This window comes from Rhinatrema bivittatum, chromosome 6 (genome assembly GCF_901001135.1).
Source record: "Rhinatrema bivittatum chromosome 6, aRhiBiv1.1, whole genome shotgun sequence".
NCBI lineage: Eukaryota > Metazoa > Chordata > Amphibia > Gymnophiona > Rhinatrematidae > Rhinatrema > Rhinatrema bivittatum.
Window position 1 is genome coordinate 263,048,312 of NC_042620.1, and position 22,770 is coordinate 263,071,081.

At 45.4% G+C, this 22,770-nt stretch overlaps 1 protein-coding gene across 2 annotated transcripts in view; it reads right to left on the bottom strand.

The window, feature by feature from the left end:
• Positions 1 to 3,467: 3,467 nt before the first annotated feature.
• Positions 3,468 to 22,770, bottom strand: part of LOC115094229 (sulfotransferase 1C4-like) — a 39,693-nt gene continuing 20,390 nt past the window's right edge. The window contains exons 3-8 of one of the 2 annotated variants that reach the window (XM_029607057.1): positions 16,036 to 16,164; positions 14,221 to 14,318; positions 11,385 to 11,511; positions 11,136 to 11,230; positions 10,794 to 10,974; positions 3,470 to 5,519 (exon numbers count right to left, since the gene is read on the bottom strand). In XM_029607057.1, coding sequence (XP_029462917.1) covers positions 5,407 to 5,519; positions 10,794 to 10,974; positions 11,136 to 11,230; positions 11,385 to 11,511; positions 14,221 to 14,318; positions 16,036 to 16,164 — 743 coding nt within the window. In that variant the 3' untranslated portion in view covers positions 3,470 to 5,406. Of the gene's footprint in view, positions 5,520 to 10,793; positions 10,975 to 11,135; positions 11,231 to 11,384; positions 11,512 to 14,220; positions 14,319 to 16,035; positions 16,165 to 22,770 lie in introns of both variants that reach the window. The other variant, XM_029607058.1, reaches the window with a different exon arrangement.

Here is a 22,770-nt window from a genome sequence, read left to right on the forward strand (position 1 = left end):
ATAAGAACCAGTAATAAGCTCCACCTACCCCTTCCTATTTCTGTCTACTTCCTCCCTCCCATGTTCTTCTTTGTCTCCCCTGTTATCTCCCTCATATACCTTTTGAACTCCCATTTTGCTTTGGAGCAACAGTGGGAGGAACAGGGGCCGGCAGGAGCAACAAGAGGAGCCAGTAAGAGGCTCCTTTCCTCCTACCATCTCTCTCCTCTTTGGGCTGCTCCATAGATGTCTGGCATGCCTGTGCAGCAGGAGCTAAAGGAGGTGCACGAGATGTAGGTATGGGAATCCACCAAATAGGTGCTGGAGGTGATGAATGCCAGGATCTACCGTCCTACTTCACATGTTGCTGCTGGGACAGTTAAAGCCATAAACCAGAAAAGCCTAGTTGTAAGGTTTGTGGACATTTGTTGCTATGGGGATGTTGATTCAACCTACAGGGAAGGCCCTGTAGGTCTTCCCCGACAGCTGGTGGGACTAGGCTAGTTAGGCACTGGTCAGGAACTTCAACTATACCAATCCCTTTCCCCTTGGGTTGAGCCCTTGAGTTTTGGGGGCTGGCAGGTCTTAGGTGTGAGTCTCTTGGGATTTGGTAAGGATGTAAGTCCTGATCTAAGCTAGGGTCAGAATGGTTGAGGTCCAGGCTGAGGTCAATAGCAGAATGGTCAAGAATGGACAAGAGCAGAATGGCTGGCAAGAATGGTCAAGAGTTCAGGTTAGGGTTGAATCCAGTAGTCAGTCCAAGGGCAGGCATGGAAGACACTGGGAAAGGTGGAGACAGCAGGACTGGAAGGACAAGGCAGGCTGGGCTGGAGAGATGCAAGATCAGGAACACAGAAAGGCAGCAACTAGCTCCACAGGATGCAGGTTACCCATTGCTAAAGTGGAGAGTGAGCATCTGGGAAGGCCCTTTATAAGGTTAGGAGGCTGATGTCATCAATGGGCGCTACAGGCATTTTTCCAGCACAGGCCCGTTAAATGAGGCAGAGTCCAGCACGCACATGGCTAGGGATGCATCAGGAGGAAATAAGAGTGGCGGTGTCCTGCCATGAAGCAGTTGGTCGTCATCATTCTGCCACAGGGCTAGGTGAGTGCCAAGGCTTGCGGATAGGTCCCGAGAGCCGCAAAATGTAAAACTAGTGAGACCTTGATCAAGGAGACTGAGAAGAAGGAAGGGGGAGTTGTAGAGTGTGTTTCTGCTTCATGCCAGGGAAGAAGGCATCAGTGTACATCCTTTATCTTGTGAGTGTAAACGAAGAGGCGGCAGCAGTGTGCATTCTAAGTGGGAGATGTCCTTGGGACTAAGAATCACGAGGAGCAATTTAGAAACTCTGGGTGGGGAATGAGGGACACTCAAGAGAATGAGGATGGGGAAGATTGGAGACTCTGGGATTAGGTGCAGACTTGTATGGGGGCAAGTGGCACTTAAGGATTGGGTGGGAGAACAGAAGAGCACAGAATCAGAGATTGGGTGGGGATTGTGTGGGAGAACAGGATCTTGGGGGATGGGGAAGTGTGAGAACTCAGGATTGGGAGACAGTGAATTTGTAGTGATTGGATGGTAGGTGAGGGTACAGAAGGGTGGGAAGGGATCAGAAAATGATGTGAAGGAGCTGGGGAAGGGGTGAGGTAGTGGAAAGTGATGGGTCTGTGATGCTGAAGAGTGGAAGGTGCTGGGGAGGGTTTGAAAGTGGTAATGGCAAGCTGGGTAGAAAGTAATAAAAGAAAAGGGCTGCAGGTGAAAGGGATGAGTGACAGGGAAGGTGTTGGGATGCGTGAAGAAGGGAAGGAATACAGAGATTGGAAATGGGGAACTAGGGAGAGGATGAAAGATAGGAGATACAGGAGGCTGGGGAACAATTGGGAGATGGGTAATGGAAGGGCTGTGGAGGGGAGGGGATGAGAGTGGAAAATGGAAAGCTGCTCAGTGACAGGTGAAAAGAGAAAGACTGTGGGTGAGATGGGGAGAGGCAGGGGAGGCAGACAAGAAAGAAGTGGAAAAAAAGATGAAAAGTGTAATATCAATATTAGAAACAGATGAAGGAAAGAAAATGAAGAATGTTAAAGAGCCAAAAAATGGAAAGGAGGACCTGGAAAAGGTCTTAAAAGTAAACCAAAAAGAGGAAAGCAGGAAAAAAAAGACTAGGACTAACCTGATTAGAAAAATAAAATGTCCAAAGACAAAAAAAAGCATTTTATTTTCAGTTTTTAGTGATTTTAATATATCAGCTTTGGAAATGTGCATCTCTTATCTTTTAGCATTTTGTTCAGCATAGGAGGGAATTATTTTTCTGTTTCTTTCTCCACTGTTGCACACATGGAGCCTGGTTTCTTGGGGTATCAAGTTCAGTTTTTTATTACGTTTCTGTTTCTAATTTGTGGTCCCTTATTCTGTATATGTGAGGGTGTAAACTACTAGGGAAGAAACCCTAGTGAATTGTCTTAAATCCACACCCCAAATCTCTTCCTAAAATTTGATATGAGACTACCTAATAAACGTCTCCTTGTTTATCTCAAGGCCCCACCCCACACCAAATACAACAAAAGTAACCATACTATTAGGCCCAAAAAATAAGAATTCACCCAGATTTAATAAAGCTTCCTAACAATAAACAAAATATATTTCATAATAACAGACAAGATATCTCATCACGCATCTTTACATTTTCAGCGACCCCCAGCCTAGTTTAAAATCTCATCACTGGCTACAACAATTCCATACTATATTCTCAGCGACTCCTAGTTTGAAATCAAATCTATCTCGGAAACACATAAGATAATTTTTGGTATTCTATTTCCCTACACATGTGACTGTCTTTTAAATGTATGTTCAGCTCTATTTTAAAATAGGAAAACAACATTTACAAATTCCACTCTTCATGGAAATTTCTCACCCACAAGCTGGAAAATGGGAATTGCCAGCGGTTGTCTGTATCTTCCCAAATGTCCTGAATTTCACTCATAGGGTCTCTCTCTCTTTGCACCGGATGATAAGGCTGCTGTTCTGGATACTGTAGCATTGTGTGTACATTACTGTAAGATTTTCACTAGTGTTGTGAATCTGTCTTACAGCTTGTTATAATTGTTCTGGTATTATAATAACTTATTACTGGTATTATAATAACTTATTACTGTAATGTCCGGGATTTGAAATAGTTCACTTATTAAAGTCACACATTCAACACTTTGTAAGATCAACAGGTTTTTTTTCCAGTTTTTATAGTTTTAAATATCCATTTTTGATGAGTTGATGACCAATGACATATACTTCTGACAGTTTCCCAGCCTTATAATACCAGAACAATTATAACAAGCTGTAAGACAGATTCACAACACTAGTGAAAATCTTACAGTAATGTACACACAATGCTACAGTATCCAGAACAGCAGCCTTATCATCCGGTGCAAAGAGAGAGAGACCCCATGAGTGAAATTCAGGACATTTGGGAAGATACAGACAACCGCTGGCAATTCCCATTTTCCAGCTTGTGGGTGAGAAATTTCCATGAAGAGTGGAATTTGTAAATGTTGTTTTCCTATTTTAAGGAAATATTACACTTTACTTACACACACAACACAGCTGGTTGTGTGTGTAAGTAAATTGTAAGTAAGTAAGAAGTTCTTTCAAGAATGAATAACTGTTCAATGTGAATTCCCTCAGCAACCGTCTCTTAGTGGCTTATACTTTTCCAAATCAATTGATGGAAATCTTGCCATGACATCATACCAGCATTGTTCATGCAAGATATTGAAAACTTTTCCCAAGTCAGCAGAGGTTACTTGCCATTTGATAGCTGAAGGTTTCCAATGTCCGGGATTTGAAATAGTTCACTTATTAAAGTCACACATTCAACACTTTGTAAGATCAACAGGTTTTTTTTCCAGTTTTTATAGTTTTAAATATCCATTTTTGATGAGTTGATGACCAATGACATATACTTCTGACAGTTTCCCAGCCTTTGGCTAATTAACATTTCAGCTATCTAACCCACCATCTGCCTTAAGAAAACTAGGCTTTCCTGCTTCCTTGTCTCACAGAACAGAAAAGTAACAGGAAACTTAAGATAATAGACAATAAATTGAAAGATTAGCTGGACAGAGGAAACCAGGACTTCTGATAAAAGTTAGCAAGAATTCAAAGCGAGAAATGGGAGAAAAACAAGATTACATGATCTACATATAAAAAAAATTAACTACTATCTACATAAAAAAGGAATATATAAAAATTAGGCCAAAAGGAAATATATGCTGGTCCTTAATATACTAACTTACAAGGGTCAGAGGAATTTTACTAAGGTTTAGTTTCTGTGAGGTGATCTAAAGCAGTACAGATGGTTCTGTTTTTCCAATATGAGTTATATTAGCAATCTATGAATTTTTGTAGTGTTACCTTTTCATATTTGGCTTCTGGGAGCCAGTGCTGTTACAGTATAGCAGATTTGTTATATGGGTTCTAGGTGTCTTTTTGATAGAGTTTTGTGTTGCATTATTGTGTGCCTAGTAGTGAAAGGAGTCTTATGTTGCTGTTAAGTTGACAGCAGAATTTGAATATATTTTTTTGTATGGCAAGTTGCAACAGAAGAATTCCTAATTCTACTCTGCACCAGACCATCCCCAGATCTTAAGAGAAGTAGCAAAGAGCATAAGTTAAAAAAATCAGCATAGAGCCTATAAACTAGCATTTGCTTACAGGCAGGTAATAACCTCATCCCCTACTCCGTCAAGTGCTTGTTACCTAGAAAACCCGTATGGGGCCAGTATAGGATCGTGAGCACATGCCATCTGTCTTCACCTGATTTGTTTGCTTTTGCTCTTTACTGCCTAAGAACCCTCATGGGATGAAATCTTGGCACCCTAATCCTTCTTAGATTTCCAGGATCTACAAGGGGGGCTCCCCTCCCTCCCCAACTGAAGAAGTCTCTGCGGAAGCCAATTATGGAAGTAATACTTTGGCTTGCTCCCCCATATTGACTCCCCCCCCCCCAAAAAAAAAATTGTTCAATCTAGAGATGCCACTGACCAAGCCCTAATCTACATTGAGGGACTCCAGAACCTTCTGAGCTCTGCTCTTCAATGTGGGATTCCAGAATGTTCCTAAGCCTCACCTTTCTCTGGTTCACTATGTTCTAGTGGTGGTAAATGTGTGCCTGATGCTCATCCTTCATTTTATTCTGATAAAAACAGAACACAAAACCAGCCCTTTTACCCCCCAGCCCCCAGGTCCTTCTATTGAAAACAGAACAGAGAAAACCACAATCCAAAATAGGCATTCCCATAATGAGTGTAACAGGAAACGAAGAACTAATGCTGTCATTCATTCTCATTCTGCTCTCCTCTCTGTTTTAATGAAGACTGCTCTAACAGTTAAGGACTGTTGTGGGAGGGAGGTGAGGGGCCCGTAGCCTCCCCCTACAACTCAGTGCGGAAAGTAAGGGAGGTTTCAGCCATCTTCTCCTTGTAGTCTTCATCAAATCTCTCATTCTGTGCCACTGTGAAATGCGTCTTCCAGTCCCCAACAGTCCCTGAAAAACAGGAACATGAGGAGTGAGAATTTCAGAGAGCCCAAGTTTGGACTGTTGACTTTGATGAGACCTGAGGAGCTAGGAGAAACAAAAGCAAAAGGTAGGCCACCACTTTTCCTGCCACTCCTCAGTAACTATGACAAAATTGAAAAATACCATTTGCTATATAATGCAAGATAGAGAGCTAACCAGAGAAGAGTAGTATCCAATCTTAGTTATTACATTTAGAGGTCCATATTCAACCACTATCCGGCTGAGCAAGTTAGCTAGGTAAACATATCTGGCTAACTTGGCCAGGATATTCAGCAGCGTGGTCAAGCCACAGATTATACCCAACTATCTAAGTTTAGCTGGCTAACTATAGATCTGCTTAGTGGCAGATCTAACTTAGCTGGATAAGGCTGAATATATGCACCTATCTGGCTAAGTTAGCTGGATAACTAGCTCCAACCTGGAAGGCCCCCATCCAGCCCCCACTTAGCTGGATAACTATTTAGCTGGATAAATAGTTACCCAGCTAAGTCGCAGCTGCTGAATACGGCTGACTATTCAAACAGTATCTCTTAGCTGGATAAGGCTGAACTTATCCGGCTAATGCACTGAATATCAACCTCCTGTATATTTGAAAAATATTTAACAATATGAAATTTAAACTTTCAAAATTCATATAATCCATACTTTAAATTTAAAACAATTGTTTTCTATCTTTGCTTTTTATCTTATCATCACACTGGTCTTAACATTCCCTTTTGCTTTTATCTATCTGGCTCTTAACACCTTTTTCTGGTTCTTCTTTCCTTTTTCTTGCTATGTATCTCTTCCCGTCTCCATCTATCCCTACCCTTCAATTTACCCTCTATTTATTCTCTCTTTTTTCCATGCCACTTTTTCTCTGAGTATCTTTTTCATGCATGGAAGAGAGGTCTGTCATGTAACATCCTCACAGTATCCCTACCACCCACCAGGGGTTAATCCCTTGGACACTTGAGAGTTTCAGCAAGTACTACACAAGTCTCACTTGCACATGTGCTCCTGTCCTGGTGATTTCCTACTTGCCAACTTGGTTACCGCATGCCTCTGAACAAAAGCTTTTCCTTGAGGGTTTCTGAGGACACGGCACCCTTACAACAACTTGAGGTCACAGGGTTCTCAGAAAGCTATTCACAGACCATTTACTAAAAATACTGGGATCCTATAGAACTCATTTAATGGGATACTAATCAATCACAAAAGATAGAGCTAATAAACAGTCTATTAGTAAAAAGGATTTACAGTGAACAAATAAAGATTACAAATTGCATTACAACATACAGAGAAAAGGATAAAGGATTTTCACAGCAACACTAACTGAAAATGTTTATTTACCCTTTCAAATAAAGCAGAGTTTCTTACCTGTAACCGGTGTTCTCCTAGGACAGCAGGATGTTAGTCCTCACATGTGGGTGATATCATCAGATGGAGCCCGGCACGGAAAACTTTTGAGATTGAGCATGCCCAGCCTGCTGCTTTCCGCTCCTCCATGCGAGTTCCCCCTTCAGTCTCGTAAGATAGCAAAATATGAGCGAAAAAATAAAACAACAAAACAAAGGTGAACCCAACATCGTGGGGAGGTGGGCTAGATTCCTGAGGACTAACATCCTGCTGTCCTAGAACACCTGATATAGGTAAGCAACTCTGCTTTCTCCTAGGACAAGTAGGATGGTAGGCCTCACATGTGGGTGATTACAGAGCTCCAGACTGCCTCCTGGGAACAGAGGGACCTACAGTAGCCGAACAAGGTGCCAATGGGCACAACACAACTGCAGCATTGTGAGAAGCAGGGGCAGTCTGGCCCCACAGACAGCACGATGAGAACAGTTGGGTTCAAGACTGGAATAGGTTGCGGAGGACAGACTGGCCAAAAGCGCTGTCCTGGCGACTATCCCTGTCAAGGCATAGTAGCAAGCCGCAAAAGTGTGGAGTGAACTCCAGGTCGCGGCTCTGCAGATTTCAGCGATAGGGACCGCCCGCAGGTGGGCCACTGACGCTGCCATAGCCTTCACCTTGCCGGCCAGCTGGAGGCCTGCCTGCTCGTAGCAGAAGGCAATGCAATCCGCTAGCCAGTTTGAAAGGATCTGCTTTCCCACTGCTGCTCCCAGCCTGTTGGTGTCAAAGGACACAAAGAGCTGGGTGGACTGTCTGAGTCTCGCTGTATGATCCAAGTAGAAAGCAAGCACCCGTTTGCAGTCCAGGGTGTAAAGGGCACGTTCCCCCAGTGGGAATGAGGCTGCGGGAAGAATGTGGGAAGGATAATTGACCGGTTGATGTGGATCGCAGTCACCACCTTCAGCAGGAACTTTGGATGTGTGAGCAGCACTACACAATAGTGGAAGAATTTCGTGTAGGGAGCGAACGTAACCAGGGCCTGGATCTTGCTGACCCTGCGAGCGAAGTGATTGCCACCAGGAACATAACCTTCCGGGTGAGGAACTTCAGGTCACAGGGTTTGAGAGGCTTGAACGGCTGTCGCATGAACCTCGCTAAGAAGACGTTGAGATCCCATGGGGTCAACAGCGGATGCAGTGGGGACTTTAGTTGGACTAGGCTCCACATAAAACGTCCGACCAGTGGCTGGACTGAGATGGGTGCCCCAGCGACACCCTGGTGGGAGGCACTGAAGGTGCTGAGGTGCACTCGGACCGAGCTGGTCTAGAGGCCGGACTCGGACAGGTGCCACAGATAATCCAGCAGGCAGGAGAAAGGGTCCAGTCCGTGGCCCCCGCACCAGATGGAGAAATGCTTCTACTTAGAGCTGTATGATCTGCAAGTGGAAGGTTTCCGGGATTCAATCAAGATCCTGGTCACCCCATCCAAGAGCTGCAAGGGCTGGAGAATCCTGCGCTCAACATCCATGCTGTGAGAGCCAGTGCCCAGAGGTTTGGGTGGCGCAGGGTGCCCTGGTTGGGAACCAGCCCCAGTGGAACTGGTGAGCTCAAGGATAGGTCCTGGAGGAGAGGGGACCACACCTGCCATGGCCAGGAGGGTGCCACTAGGATCATGGTCCCCCATTTTCTCGCAGCTTTGTCAGAGTCCTCGAGAGAAGCGGGATTGGGTGGTACACGTACATGTGACCTTGTCCTCAGTGAAGGAAGAATATGTCGCAGGCCGAATGGTCCTTCCCCAGGATCAGAACATGTTCACCTTGTGATTTTTGGGAGAGGCAAACAGGTCCATGTCCGGCGTGCCCCAGCAACGGAACATGTGAGCTGCTACTTCCAGGTTCAAGGAACACTTGTGTGGTTGGAACGACCAACCAAAGTGTTTTGGTGGCCCGGCAGGTATGTGGCCCACAGGTACATCCCTTTGGAGAGGGCCCAATCCCAGACCTGTAGTACTTCCTGGCAGAGGGGGAAGGAGCCCGTGCCTCCAGCTTGTTTATGTACCACATCGCCACCTCGTTGTCCATTCTGATGAGGACAACCTGTCCTGGAAGGCCCACAGGGTGTACCGGATCGCCCGCAATTCCAAAAAGTTTATCTGGCAGCGGGATTCAGCCGCAGTACAAAGGCCCTGAGTATGAAGTCCTCCCCGTGTGGGCCCCCCATCCCTGACATGAGGCATCGGTGGTAAGGGTCACCTGGGGCGGAGCAGGCTGGAATGGGAGTTCTATTTCCAGATTGGGAAGGGCTTCCTACCAGGCTAGGGAGAGGCGGAGAGGGTTTTTGACTGGTGCTTCCAGATCCTGGGATGCCTGCGCCATTGGCACCGCAAGGCCCAATGCGGGTCCCTCATGCAGCTGGGCTATATGGCGACTGAGTCTGTCCTGCACCTCCAGTCGGAGGCCCTAAGCCAAGCCAGCAATCTGGCGCCGATCCCCCTGGCAGCTAGGCGGGCTGCGGTTTCCAAGACATCGTAGGTTGACCTAACCTCGTGTCTACCAGCCTCAAGGCCCAGCGTGCCAATGTCCGCGAGGGACTCCTGCTGTTGCTGGGGGAGGCTCTCCGCAAGCTCTTGGACCTGCTTCCACAAGTTGCGGTCATATTGGGTCTTGTACAGTTGGTAGGCCGCGATACGAGCCACCAGCATGGCCCCTTGGAACATTTTTCTTCCAATGCCGTCGAGCTCCCTATGTTCACACACTTTGACATTCTACGTGACACGTGCGAACAGAGCAGTGGTCTCTTGTGAAGATCTGATGGCCTTCGGAGTGAGGAAACTCACTTCAAGATAAGATTTGTGCAATGTTCTCTCAACCTAGCTTGATGGACTCTCTACCTGGGTAACATCAAGCTAGGTGGAGAGAACATTGCCCAAATCTCATCTTGGAGTGAGTTTCCTCACTCCGAAGGCCATCAGATCTTCACAAGAGACCACTGCTCTGTTCGCACGTGTCACGTAGAATGTCAAAGTGGCCCCTAACCTCCTACACTCATACCTAAACCCCACCTCGAGTTACTAGGTAGGCCTACCATATGGATACAAATACCTACCTATGGGGATGACATTATGGCTAGGCGCTCTCTCGCTCTCATGCAAAAACGCCTTATCACATTTTGATAAATGACCCCCTAAATTTCAAAACATTTCTTTCAGTGCATACATCCAATGGGAGAGTATTCCAAATTAAAGATGCCTGGTATTGAAAGATAGCCTGTCTAGTTCCTTCAAATAATTTCCCAAGGTGAATATATACGAGATAAATTTACATATGCTGGGTCTCCAATGCATGCAGATTTATCTCATGCATATTCATTGTGGATATCTTGAAATGGACAAAATCAGAACCAGAACAGCCTGATCATGTAATCCAGGTTGAAGTGCCAACCCTGTACTGAAACCTAGTATGTATCCAAATGCCCAATGCCTGTGTGCAAATTCTGGGGTATGAGGTCATATCTCTTAGCCCAATGTGTATCCTGAAGGATTAAAGCATATTCTAGATCTTGGGACATATCCTGGAGACAGAAGCTTATCCCAGGGCTTAAAGAGATTGCTGAAGTTTGGGGAGAAGCCTACGGATGTATCTCTGGAAGTATGGATGCATATTCCAGAGCATGGCGAATATAATTCCTAATGGTATCCCATAGCCTATGGAGAATACTGGAACTGAAGGTACACACTACAACCTGGTGGCATATCCCAGAGCACATATCTATATCCTGAAGCTCACAGAGATTCCTGAAGCTAGAGGTGTATCCCAAAATCTGAGATTCCTAGAACCTAGGGAGAGAGAATATTGGAGCCTATGTATATCCCAAAGATTGGGGGTATATCAACTAGAACCTCTCCTAGTACCTTTCCTCATGAACGGGGAGACTGATTGATCAAAGATGAAAGAGGGTATGGTGATGTAATTAGCCATGGGGTTCTCCTTCATGGCCAGGAAGGAGGTGTGATGAACAATCTTTTCCAGGACCTCATCCCCGAGATCTTTCTCCAAAAACTGCATAATCTTCCGGATTTCACGAGCAGGATTCTGCCAAGGAAACAGAGACAGACCCTCATCAGAGGGAGACAGCGGAATGTCCATCAGACAGATACAGATTCAGGAGAAGAAATCAAGGGAAACGATGGATGTAGGTGAGAAGCCAGGTTTGGGCCACTGCTGGGAGGCAGGACCCTAGACGTTCACTTTACCTCCTTCATGTTCTCGAAGAATATGTACAGGATGCGCTGACGCTCTCTTGCCTCCCACCATCCTTTCACGTGGTCATGCCATGGGCCCCAGGGCACTGGAAGAGAGAGCACGGGGACAAAAAAACCCAAAAAAGAGTCAATGGCGGACTGCGATGATATCGATGATATCGTGTGACTGCTGAGAGCTGGAGTCGTAGCTTGATCTGGGGAAGGGAGGGAAGGGACCTGCGTCCAGTCACAGCCACTCACCTTCTCCAGTTAGGAACACTTCAAAATACTCTGACCAGGTGCCTGGATCTGGCAGCCCCTGATTCATCCTCTGGAAGTGGAAGTATGAGACCATGTTGTCTTTGGCATTCCGAGCAAAGTAAATTATCTAACAGAGAAGCAGAGAGGGAGGGAAAAATGGACAAGAGTGAGAGGGAAGGGAATAATTGAGACAGTGGCCAAGCAAGTGTATGTAACTGAAGAACTTTATTTATTTCTGGTATTTACAGGCCGCCTATGCCAAAACGCTTAACAGCATACAACATCACATACATAATAAAATGAATACAGATAAAAGCAACAAACCAAAAAATACAATGTCTCCTCTGAGGATCTTAAAAAAAAAAAAAAAAAAAAAAAAAAAAAAAAAAATCACGGACTGCCATTATAAAAATGCCAATCTGAACAAATGGGGTTTTAGCATGAGCTTAAAAAAGTTTCAGTACAAGTTTTAAAGTGCATCTCCTGGAGAAAAGAGTTCCATAAAGTTGGAGCTAACAGAGAAAGCGGTCTTTCCCTCGTTTCTGTGAAAGAAGCTTGATGGGTAGTAGGAACGTCTAACAAGCCCCTTTGGGAGCCTAAGGAACCTTTGGTTTCCCCTTACTAAAGGAACGCACCACTAAACTGGGGAGGTTCAGTCAGGAAATAGGTGAGAGAGATTTGGGCTTTGCTCCCCCACGTGGGCCCATGTAGTTGGTGCGTCCTAGCTGTTTATCATCCCGACGCACCTGCTCTCCGTGTAGGTTTTGATTTAGACTTTCAAACAGTAGGGAGCTTGCTGCCTTCTGCTGTACAATTTTTTTCTAAGTTATGTAAAAGGAGCAAGGAAGAATCCCATTTAGGAGCCAGCCACGACTTGACTCAGCTCTCTAGCCTTTTTGGATTGTTTTGAACTTTTTAAGAATTCCCTAGCAGAGCCAGTCCCCCTGGTTACAGTGGATCGGGGCTTCCCTGTATTTGAAGCTGGATTTTGGGTAAGGAAGACCTGCAGTGTTTTATATTTCCTTCAGAGTACAGACCTGACGGTGACCTGAGATAGAGGGAGAATATTTTTGCATTGACCGTCTTTTGAACTATCTCCTCTGCTTGGAGGTACAGAAGTTTTCTTCCACCCTTCCTACGTCTTGCTCGATTTTTCCCCTTTTCGGGTTTGAGTAATATTTTTTCCTGCTAGGCATTGATAACCCAGGGTACCTGGGAGCCAGGAGACCAAACTTTGGGAAGAGGGAAGTTTTTTTCATCCAGAAAGATACAAATTCCTTCTACAGCAAGGGATCCCAGTAAAGTGCACTACCAGGAGAAACAAAGAAGGTACAACATAAAGGTAACAAGAACTTTGTTGCTATTACGGTAAATTTTACATAAGGAAGTGAGAAGGTCCCACCAGGCGCTGCCTGAGCAGTTAAAAGAATGAAGAACGAAAGTGAAGTTACCCTTCTGGTGCTGTCTGAGGAGGTCAAGGATGTCTAAAGGATTTCTTAGAAGCGATTCAATCTGGGACTAAGTTCTGATTAAATATTAGGACTGTATACATTCTAACCACCTTCGGAGGGAAAATTTAAGAATTTAGAGGCCGATGCAATACAGTGCACTCAGCCGAGCGCACTGTTTAACCCGCAGCTGGACGCAGGTTGTGTAGGCGTTACCTAATCCCCTTATGCAATAAGGGGATTACCTTAGGCGTTACCTAATCCCCTTATGCAATAAGGGGATTAGCGCCTCCACAACCCGTGTCCAACGAGCGGGGAAACTAATAGCGCTCATCACATGCAAATGCATGTTGATGAGGCTAGTAGCCTCATCAACATTAATCACCTGAAATGCAAAAAAAAAAAAAAAAATGTGCGTCTAAAACACACAGTTTTGTGCTCAGAAATTAATGCTTGCCTAGAGCAGGCATTAATTTCTGAGCATTCCCATAAGTTGTACAGAAAAGCAGAAAATACTGCTTTTCTGTACATCCTCCTACTTAAAATCGTTGTGTTATTAAGTAGGAGGAAGGGAAACTTTAAAAAAAAAAACAAAAAAAAACCAAAAGAGACCCTAATGCATCCTTGACATCGCGACCCCTAATTTAAATATTGCATGGCGCCCCCGGGAGAGGCGCCTAGGGGCACGCTAGGAAAGCGGGAGCTGAATACTCAACGCCCGCTTTCAGCGTTCTTTTTTGCATCGGCCCCTAAGTTGGGAGTTAAAGAAGGATGGGACTACATTCGGTCTGCTGGGATACTGGAGGAAGGAGGTAGAGGACCAAAAAAACATTCAGTGTAAATCTAAGAGCTTCCAATTGAGAACAGAGACTTTGATGAGGAATTGAAGTCACACGTTTTTTATATCTTCTTGCTACCTTTTTATTTATTTATTTGAACTACAAAGAGAATTTAAGTGTAAGCAGCATCTAATCAACCATGAGAAAAGAAGTTGAAAGCCACCATTCTTCTCACTGTGCGTTTATGGGATGCAGAGCCTGGGTTAAGTAGTAGCCCTGGAACGGAGGATGGGAAAAAGGGCTGGAAATAGAAAGCAGCCAGGGTATAAGTCAAAGGATCTGTCCTGCCCGGGGGTTACGAGGAGGATCACGAGGCTCGGGCTGGATCGCAGACATGAAGAACTGTATTGATCTTAATGGAAAAAAGAGTCAAGGGCCAGCAAGTTTGTGTACAAGCATTGCCACCTTGTAAATTATACGCTACCGGACTGGCAACCAGTGAAGCTCATACAACACTGGAGACATATGGTCTTTCATGCTGTGTCCAGATATTAACAAATACTCAGCAACGTAGACAAACTCAGGATCCCACACACACACCCTTCTTACCTTACAGTTCTGTTCCCAGAAAGATGGGGGCAGGAGCTGAAAGGGGAAATGAGTTTTCAGAATTCTTGGTGATGCCATCTCCTCTGCTTTGTCTAAACCTAAATACAAAAAGGTAAGCAACATTAAATGCCATCATCTTATCCCTGCTGTGCCACACCTTGGAAGTGAGATGCTGTGAGTCCCTGCACTGTGAGCTATAAAAGGGAAGCTTTGGATTTTCTCATCGGGGGAAGATCTTTGGGGTGAGGTGAAGAACAAAACATAAGCAAGGCAGAAGGCTGCCTGGTGAAACTACAACCCCCAGAAGCCTTAGCAGTCAGCTCCTGGAAGTGCAGGGGGCAGAGAGGGAAGGGGGCGGAGCCTATTTTTAAGTCTGGGATGGAGGTGGAAAGAGCGCTCTGTTCTCTGGTGCTCCCTAGTGGTGCTCAACGGAGACTAAAAGAAGGGAGGAAAACAAGGGTGGGGGGGGGGGGGGGCCTTAGAAACTAATGGCCGCAGATTGCCCTGCGGCCTGGTTTCCAGCCCTACCGCCAGCTACTTTGCCCTGCCTCTGGTTCCCTCTTCTGCTTGCCACCCAGCCACCAAATGCCCCTTCTGTACCAACAAAAAGGGGGGGGGGGGGCCCTAGTCCGTCAGTCTTGGTGGTGGTGGTGGTGGTGGGGGAGGGTCGCCGACCATTTTAACTGAGGGAGAGGTTAGGGGAAAAAGGGGGGGGGGGGAGGAGGCAGAGTCTCCCCTGCCTTGGAGGATAGGCAACCTCCGTATAAAGAGAAGAGAGACGAGCAGGAAGCAGCTGGGGACTCTTCAGCATGGAGGAGGAAGAACCAGAATGGGACCAGGAACAACCCTAGCCTAAAGATAAGCTCAAATGGTTTCTTTCTAACATGTATTACAAGAGAGTCATGAGATCTTGTTAGAGAGTATTTCAAGGAAAAAAGTGCCTGCTTTAAAAGCTGAGGTACCAAGAGGGGAAAAGTAAACGCTAAAACTTTTGGGAAGTGTTTTTCCTTTTGGTGAAACCCTGGCTCAAGGGAAAAGTCTGTGTTGTGAAAGATGGCGGGGGAGGCTTGCACTGGTCACTCACCTGCAGACTAATTAAGAAAGAAAGCAAGAAAGAGAGAGCCAGAGTGTTTCCAAAGCTTTATTTGGATTGTTTAAAGACTGGTTTAAGAGCCGGTTCTGATTTGTGCCAGTGCCATGCTCTATGCTCACCTGCAGGCTAATTACCTGCACTTCCCACAGTGCTGGCCTGTCTTATCTACCAAGCTTCGGATCTTCACCTCCACAGAGGCCCGCGCCTGTCCGACTGGCCCCAGAGGACTCAACCTAAAGGGAATGAGGGCTGGCACTGTTAAAGCTCCAGCTGGCCTCTGCTCCTGCCAGCTCTGCCTCTCGATGGTGGGGACCTGCAGGGTGCGCCGACTCCTCCTTGGTTTATGGATGCATATTCGCAACAGGTACAGATACAGTGAATAAAGGTTTGGTTGAAGATCTAGTGAGGATCTGTTTTGGTTACAAATCCAGTGAGTGTCAGTTGATAAATCTAGTTGTGCTCAGTCTTGGTTGCAGATTTGTTGAAGATTAAGTTTGACTATAGATCAGAGGGTCAGGTTTGGTTACTGATCCAGTTAGTGTGAGGCTTGTTTAAATATTTGGTAAATGTAAGATCTGTTCTCAGATCTGCTGAGCTTCAGATTAGGTCACAGATTTTAGAGCCTTTAAGGTCTGGTTACAGATCTAGTCAGGGTTATGTTTTATTGCAAATCTGGCGAGTGACAGATTTGGTAAGAGTTGATTTGTCATAGCGTCTCTTACCTGACTTCAGGGGCAATGGTACAAACAGGTCAATGAAAGGCACACGGTCATAGGATGGTGCTCGTTGACATTTCTTGGTATCGCCATCGTTCTGAATCATGTCAACAATTTCTTGCATCCATGATGTGCCTGTGCAAATACAGACAAGAAAGTTGTTTACAGACGGCTCTGGAGTATGCAGAAAATATAGTGAGGAAAAAATACAGGTAGGTAGATCTCTCTGTAATACAGGTATCTGGATTGTGGGTGCTTTTATTTTCTCTGGGATAGATACAGGTGAAAAAGTCAGTATATACAGTAAGTCAGCAATAAAGTATTTAGCTCATGTGGGCACTTATTCCTATTCTCACATTTATTTATTGTCTTAAGTCTAATAATATATACAATAATAATAATACAAATAAAACCTCAAAACAACTAATCAACCAACAATCCCATTTAAAATGGCCCACAGTCTACCTATTCATCCGACTTCTGCATGTTACGATTTGTGGGTATGTGGACCCTTGGCCCGGGATGTGAGTTGTTACTACCTGTGGGGAGGACCCCCACAGGTCTGCACCCTCGGGAGGCAAGGTCAGGCACAGCAGGGAACTCTGGGCGAAGCTACGAAGAGGCACCCCAAGGGGCGGAGCTGCACAGCGTAGAGGGTGTTGATGTAATGACGTAGGCCAACCCGCGGAGCAGGGAAGCCCAAGTCAGGTCACCACTGATGACGTATGTACAGCCCCGAGGAGAGGGAAGCTCTGTAGCACGGACGCACTGCCCCGAGGAGCGGAGGAGTGCTGGCAGTCTCAGTGTAGTACGTAGGCGCAGCCCCGAATAGCGGGGAGGCACTGACAGTCGCAGTGTAGCACGAGAGCACAATCTCGAGGAGCGGGAAAGCACTGACAGTCTCTTGAATAACACGTAGGCGCAGCCCCGAGGAGCGGGGAGGCCCAGAGGTAGAACTCCTGAGTTGCAGAGGTGTTCCAGGGGCAGTCCCGAGGAGCGGGGAGCCTTGCAGGATAGGACCCAGGAGGTGCAGGGCCAGTCCGAGGAGTGGGGAAGGCCAGGAGAACACGTCCCCATAGAGTGCGTACGCTGGCCCCCAAGAAGCGGGTACCAGACAGAGTCCAAGTCCAAGGAACCCGAAGGCGGGAGCTGTATAGACTTACGGAATTTGTTTCCAAGTCGGCTAGCTGGGGGCGAAGGTGGAGCTTAAATACCCAGGTCCGATGACCTCATCAAACAGGGACACCCCCCGAGGTTCCTGCTGAAGAGGCTTCAAAGGAGTGCCCGGTGGTGTGCGCTTGCGCCTAGGAAGGCCCAAAGTCGACGTGGGTGGCGGCGGCGTCCAGGCCGCCACAAGTAGTCTCGGGGAACGCGGTGGTGGAGACTGATCTGTGCAGCAAGCACGCCCGAGGAGGGCAGGAGAGTGGTGCAAGAAGTTAGTAAACCTGGTCGCAGCCGTCTGCGACCTACTGGCATAACACTGCAAATACTGAATGCATGGGTAAATAACCTAGTGATTTTCAGAAGCATAATATATCCTCAATTCTAGTATTAAAATATTCCAACTTTTAGGAGCCACCACTAAAAACAGTGTCTCTCCAACCTGATTGCTTTAACTGCTTGAACCACCAAAAACCTTTGTTGAGGAGAATGAAGAACACAACCTGGAAGATATTTCTCAATTGTCTTTACCAAATACTGAGATGCTTGATTATACAGTGCCTTAAAGAGCGATACTATCAACATGAAACTGAATCAGAAGCCAATGTAACTCACAGAGCTGTGGGGAAACATGATCACTGATTTTAAGGCCCACAATTAGCCTTGCTACAGTGTTCTGAATCAACTGAAGTTGAGCTAATAATTTTTTTGCAGCAATCAAGTCTTGCAATCAAGTCTTGAAATTACTAAGTCCTGCACTATTGTTCTTAAATCATGTTGGTACAAATAACAAATTTGCTGGATGATGCTTAAATAAAAATATGCAAACTCAAGACAAACCCCCGAGTCTGACTACCCTCATGTGTGCCAACTGATGTGTGAACAAAGAAACAGAAAAATCTGGTTTTATATTAGATCAACCACCCATAGAGTCTCAGATTTAGCTTGAGTCTGCTGACAAAAAAACACTTTCCAATTTTAGACAGGCTTTCATTATGTGGAAGGACCCTCCAGTCTACTACTATATGTCCCTAGTTTCCATTTTTAGATAATAAACACTTGATCTTTCCATCCCTGCTCACCCTCCTCCCATTTAGGAGAGCTGAGAGGGAGTTGCTTGGACCGTTAGATGATCAAGGGAATAAAGGGGCATTTAGGGAAAATAAGGCTATCGCAGAAAGACTAAACAAATTCTTTGCTTCGGTGTTTACTGAAGAGGATGTTGGGGAGATGCCCGTTCTGGATACGGTTTGCAAGGATAATGATTCAGATGGACTGAACCAAATTATGGTGAACCTGGAAGATGTAGAGGGCCAGATTAACAAACTGAAGAGTAGCAAATCACTTGGACAGGATGGTATATATCTCAGGGTTCTGAAAGAACTAAAAAATGAAATTTCAGACCATTACAAGTAATTTGTAACCTATCATTAAAATCATCTATTGTACCTGAAGACTGGAAGGTGGCCAATGTAACCCCGATATTTAAAAAGGGCTCCAGAGGTGATTCAGGAAATTATAGACTGGTGACTTCAGTGCCGGAAGAAATCGTGGAAACTATTATAAAGAATAAAATCATAAAACATATAGATAGACATGATTTAATGGGACACAGCCAGCATGGATTTACCTAAGGGAAGTCTTGCCTCACAAATCTCCTAAATTTTTTTTGAAGAGGTAAATAAGCACGTGGATAAAGGTGAACTGGTAGATGTAGTGTATTTGGATTTTCAGAAGGCATTTGACAAAGTCCCACATGAGAGGCTTCTAACAAAATTAAATAGTCATGGGATAGAAGGCGATGTCATTTTGTGGACTGCAAACAGGAAACAGAGGATTAAATGGTCTGTTTTTACAGTGGAAAAAGATAAATGGTGGAGTGCCTCAGGGATCTGTACTTGGACTAATGCTTATTAATATATTTATAAATGATGTGGAAAGAGGTTCAATGAGTGAGTTGACCAAATTTGCAGATGACACAAAATTATTCAGAGTAGTTAAATCACAAGTGGATTGTTATAAATTGTGGGAGGACCTTGCGAGACTGGAAGATCGGGCGTCCATATGGCAGATGAAACTTAAAGGTTTGGATAAGTTCTTGGAGGACAAGTCCATTAATGGCTATTAATCAAGTTTACTTAGGAATAGCCACTGCTATTAATTGCATCAGTAGCATGGGATCTTCTTGGTGTTTGGGTAATTGCCAGGTTCTTGTGGCCTGGTTTGGCCTCTGTTGGAAACAGGATGCTAGACTTGATGGACCCTTGGTCTGACCCAGCATGGCAATTTCTTATGTTCTTATGAAATATAATATGGACAAGTGCAAGATGAGGCATATAGGGAAAAATAATCCATGCTGTAGTTACACAATGTTAGGTTCCTGTGATGCCGAGCAGTCAAGACTAGCCAGAGAATAAATCGCACTCTGACAACAATCTTTTTTAAGAAACTATTCTTAAGCAATAACAAAACAGTAGCTGGTATGAGCGATTCAACAAAATAATTGTAACTTATGGTTTGTTTTCTCAAGCCTTCTGTCTCTCTCCCTGGGCCTCCTTCAACCTTCTGGCCCTGAATTCTTATCCTCACTTGCAGTGCACCATCCTATCCCAGAATCCCTTGCTGTGTTGGGTCTTAAAGAGGTGTTCTGAGGGAATTCCTTACATGCTTCATCACATAACCTCCCCCTCAGCTCGACCTTGTCAGGCCAGTCATTCAGCCGTACCTGAGCTAATTCCCAGCTATTCCTCACCGGTGATTCATCCTTGGATGGGCCACCTTGACTCATGTAAGCTGGGCCCACAGGGTCATAAACTATGGACAATCGTGTCCTAGCATAATTGGGTATGGGAGCTCGGAAGAACTCCTGCTTTCATAATGGCTTGATCTGCTCTGGTCGACAACAGTACTGACTGGTTGGGTATTCTCTTTTATCCTCATGTAAGCAGGCAAGCGTCTCTTTTTTTTCCTGTGGTTGATGTGTTCTTTTTGGAGGAAGTCCTCATGAACGAGAGTCTTGCTAGACCCTGAATCCACCATGTGATTCATGTGGAACCGGGACTTCATCCGGTTCCACATGAATCACATACTTTCTGAGACGCTGAAGAGGGTCATCCACTAAACTACAGTTTTGTAGCTTTGCGAACATGTTTGCCCACGCTTCTTCCCATTTCTCATGCTTATTCTGGGGTTCTATTGTTGGCCTTTTCTTTTATTTGAGCTGTTCCTTATGTTTGCACTCCACATCCTCTAACCATAGACAGTCCTTGACATTACAGTAGGAGCATGTCCCCTGTGGCACTGTCCTTGCCTTTAATCTCCTTGAGCGTTCTTTATTTTCAGCCTTTCTAATGGACAGCGGTCCTCCTGATGTCCATGCCCTGCACAAAGGGCACATAAGGAAAAAAATGTCTGTTTCATTCCTGTGCTGATGGTGAACTCCCTGAGATGTTTCTTCTTCCGGAGTGAGGATTTTTCCTACTTTGGAGTTTTTCCTTTATCCCTAGAGACTTTACAGTTTAGTGTTAGTTGGGTCACTAAGGTGACATCCATAATTTCAGGCCTCTCAAAATGGCAATCCCTGGCTAACTGCCCTCTCTGACTACAGTTAAAGCACATGGAAGAGTCTGGGTTCTTGGTCCAGAAGATGGGCTCTCCGCTTCTGAGGGTCACTGCCGGGAAGCTTCACTATCTGTGCTTCACTGGGAAAGCTTGTGTGGGTTGCCTTTCTGATCTCCTTATCACATTGGGCATTAACTGTGCTTGGTGGAAGGCATCCACCACTTCTAGAGCTCTTTCCATCATGAGACTAGTATGTCAGCAGACTCAAATTTCGCATAGGCTGGTCAAGCCCATCTAAGAATTGTTCCAGAAGCACCTGTCGGGTTACTTCGAGGCCAGAAAATGTGACAGAACTCCAAGAGATAGTACCTGTTCTGGCATTAGTATGTCCCGAAACCAGGGGGAGAGATAACACCCCCATTATTATTGGGACCAATGCTAGCTTGTTTGGTCAGCCTCTTTGCATAGCAGCATACTGGTGGATGGGACAGTCAAAAAGGGATAAAGTTGAAGATGATTTGGGGCTGGCTTGGTATGCCTCATCACAACCAGTAAAGATTAAATGCTACATGGAGCTCCTCCAAATAGGAAGAAACAGCCAATCATGTTTGAAGAGTCGGGTTACCCTCCGAAGAGTGGAGGGCTCGCGGGAATGACGGCTACTACCTGGAGATAATACCCTTATTCAGTAAATATACACACAGTTAATGCGACTCCAACATTGCTCTAAGCTTTAACGGCAAGAGGAAATGTGGAAAAAGATTTGCAATCACAAAAAGCTGGGAGTAGCTTGCTTGCTACAGTGGTTACTACCCCAAACCAAATAAGCCTGATACTTCACTTTCAATGCATAACCAGCATAGCTCTCTGCTTCAACGGCAGGGGAGAAAGTCTGATACTTCGTGCATATCCAGCATAGCTCTCGGCTTCAACGGCTGGGGAGAAAGTCTGATAATTCGTGCATATCCAGCATAGCTCTCTGCTTCAACGGCAGGGGAGAAAGTCTGATACTTCGTGCATATCCAGCATAGCTCTCTGCTTCAACGGCAGGGGGAATGAAGAAAAGTGGATCTATATACAGACAACAACCAACAAGGACTGAATCACATAGTCTGGGTAAACAAATAAGCATGGGTGTAGCTTGCTTATTGTGGCGGTTACTACCCCTAACTAATTAAGCTAGATATTTTACTTAGATGCAGCTCCAACACTGCTCTTTGCATTAATGGTGGGGGTGGAAGGGAAATAGAACCAAAGGGTTACTAAGAGCCAAGAGTAACAGATAAGTATGAGGAAAAAAAAAAAAGTGTGAAGCTTGCTGGGCAGACTGGATGGGCCATTTGGTCTTCTTCTGCTGTCATTTCTATGTTTCTAAGAGTCCCCCAGTAGTCATCTGCCTGGGAGAATGCTAGGTAACAAAGTATTCTACCTGCCCAAGCATGTACAATGAAGCATTCTACCTGCATGTTTGGGTACGAAATGAATTCAAGAAGGAGATTACCTTGGCCAGAGGCTCAGAGATAGCCCAAATGTATTCAGTAGACACAGTTAGCACCAGGGTCTTCCCCCAGGGGGCTCCTTCTATGCCCATTGATCCCTCATTGTTCAACTTTGGGGACTCTCCCATCCTCCCTGAGTGGAAAGACAGGCTGATACAACAATTCTCCCAGGGTGGAAAGGTGTTCTCGACCCATGGGTGGGAGGTGGAGCTGGCCAGAGGGGTAGAGCACCCTATACTCCTTCATAATTCATGTCCTTTCCATGAGAGGTCCTGACAACTTGCTCCTAGAGATATCACGGATGTCAGCACCTACAAGAACTATTAGCTGCAAGAATTATCAAGGAGTCGAGAATCCCCTGTGCCTCCCCTATAGTGGTGACTAGAAAGAAGAACGGGGCAGTTAGGATGTACATCAACTACAGAACCTTGAACAAGAAAACTATTCCAGACCAGCACACTCTGCCCAGAATAGATGAGGTACTAGAATGGAAGCAAGTGGTTCTTGTTGCATCCGGTCA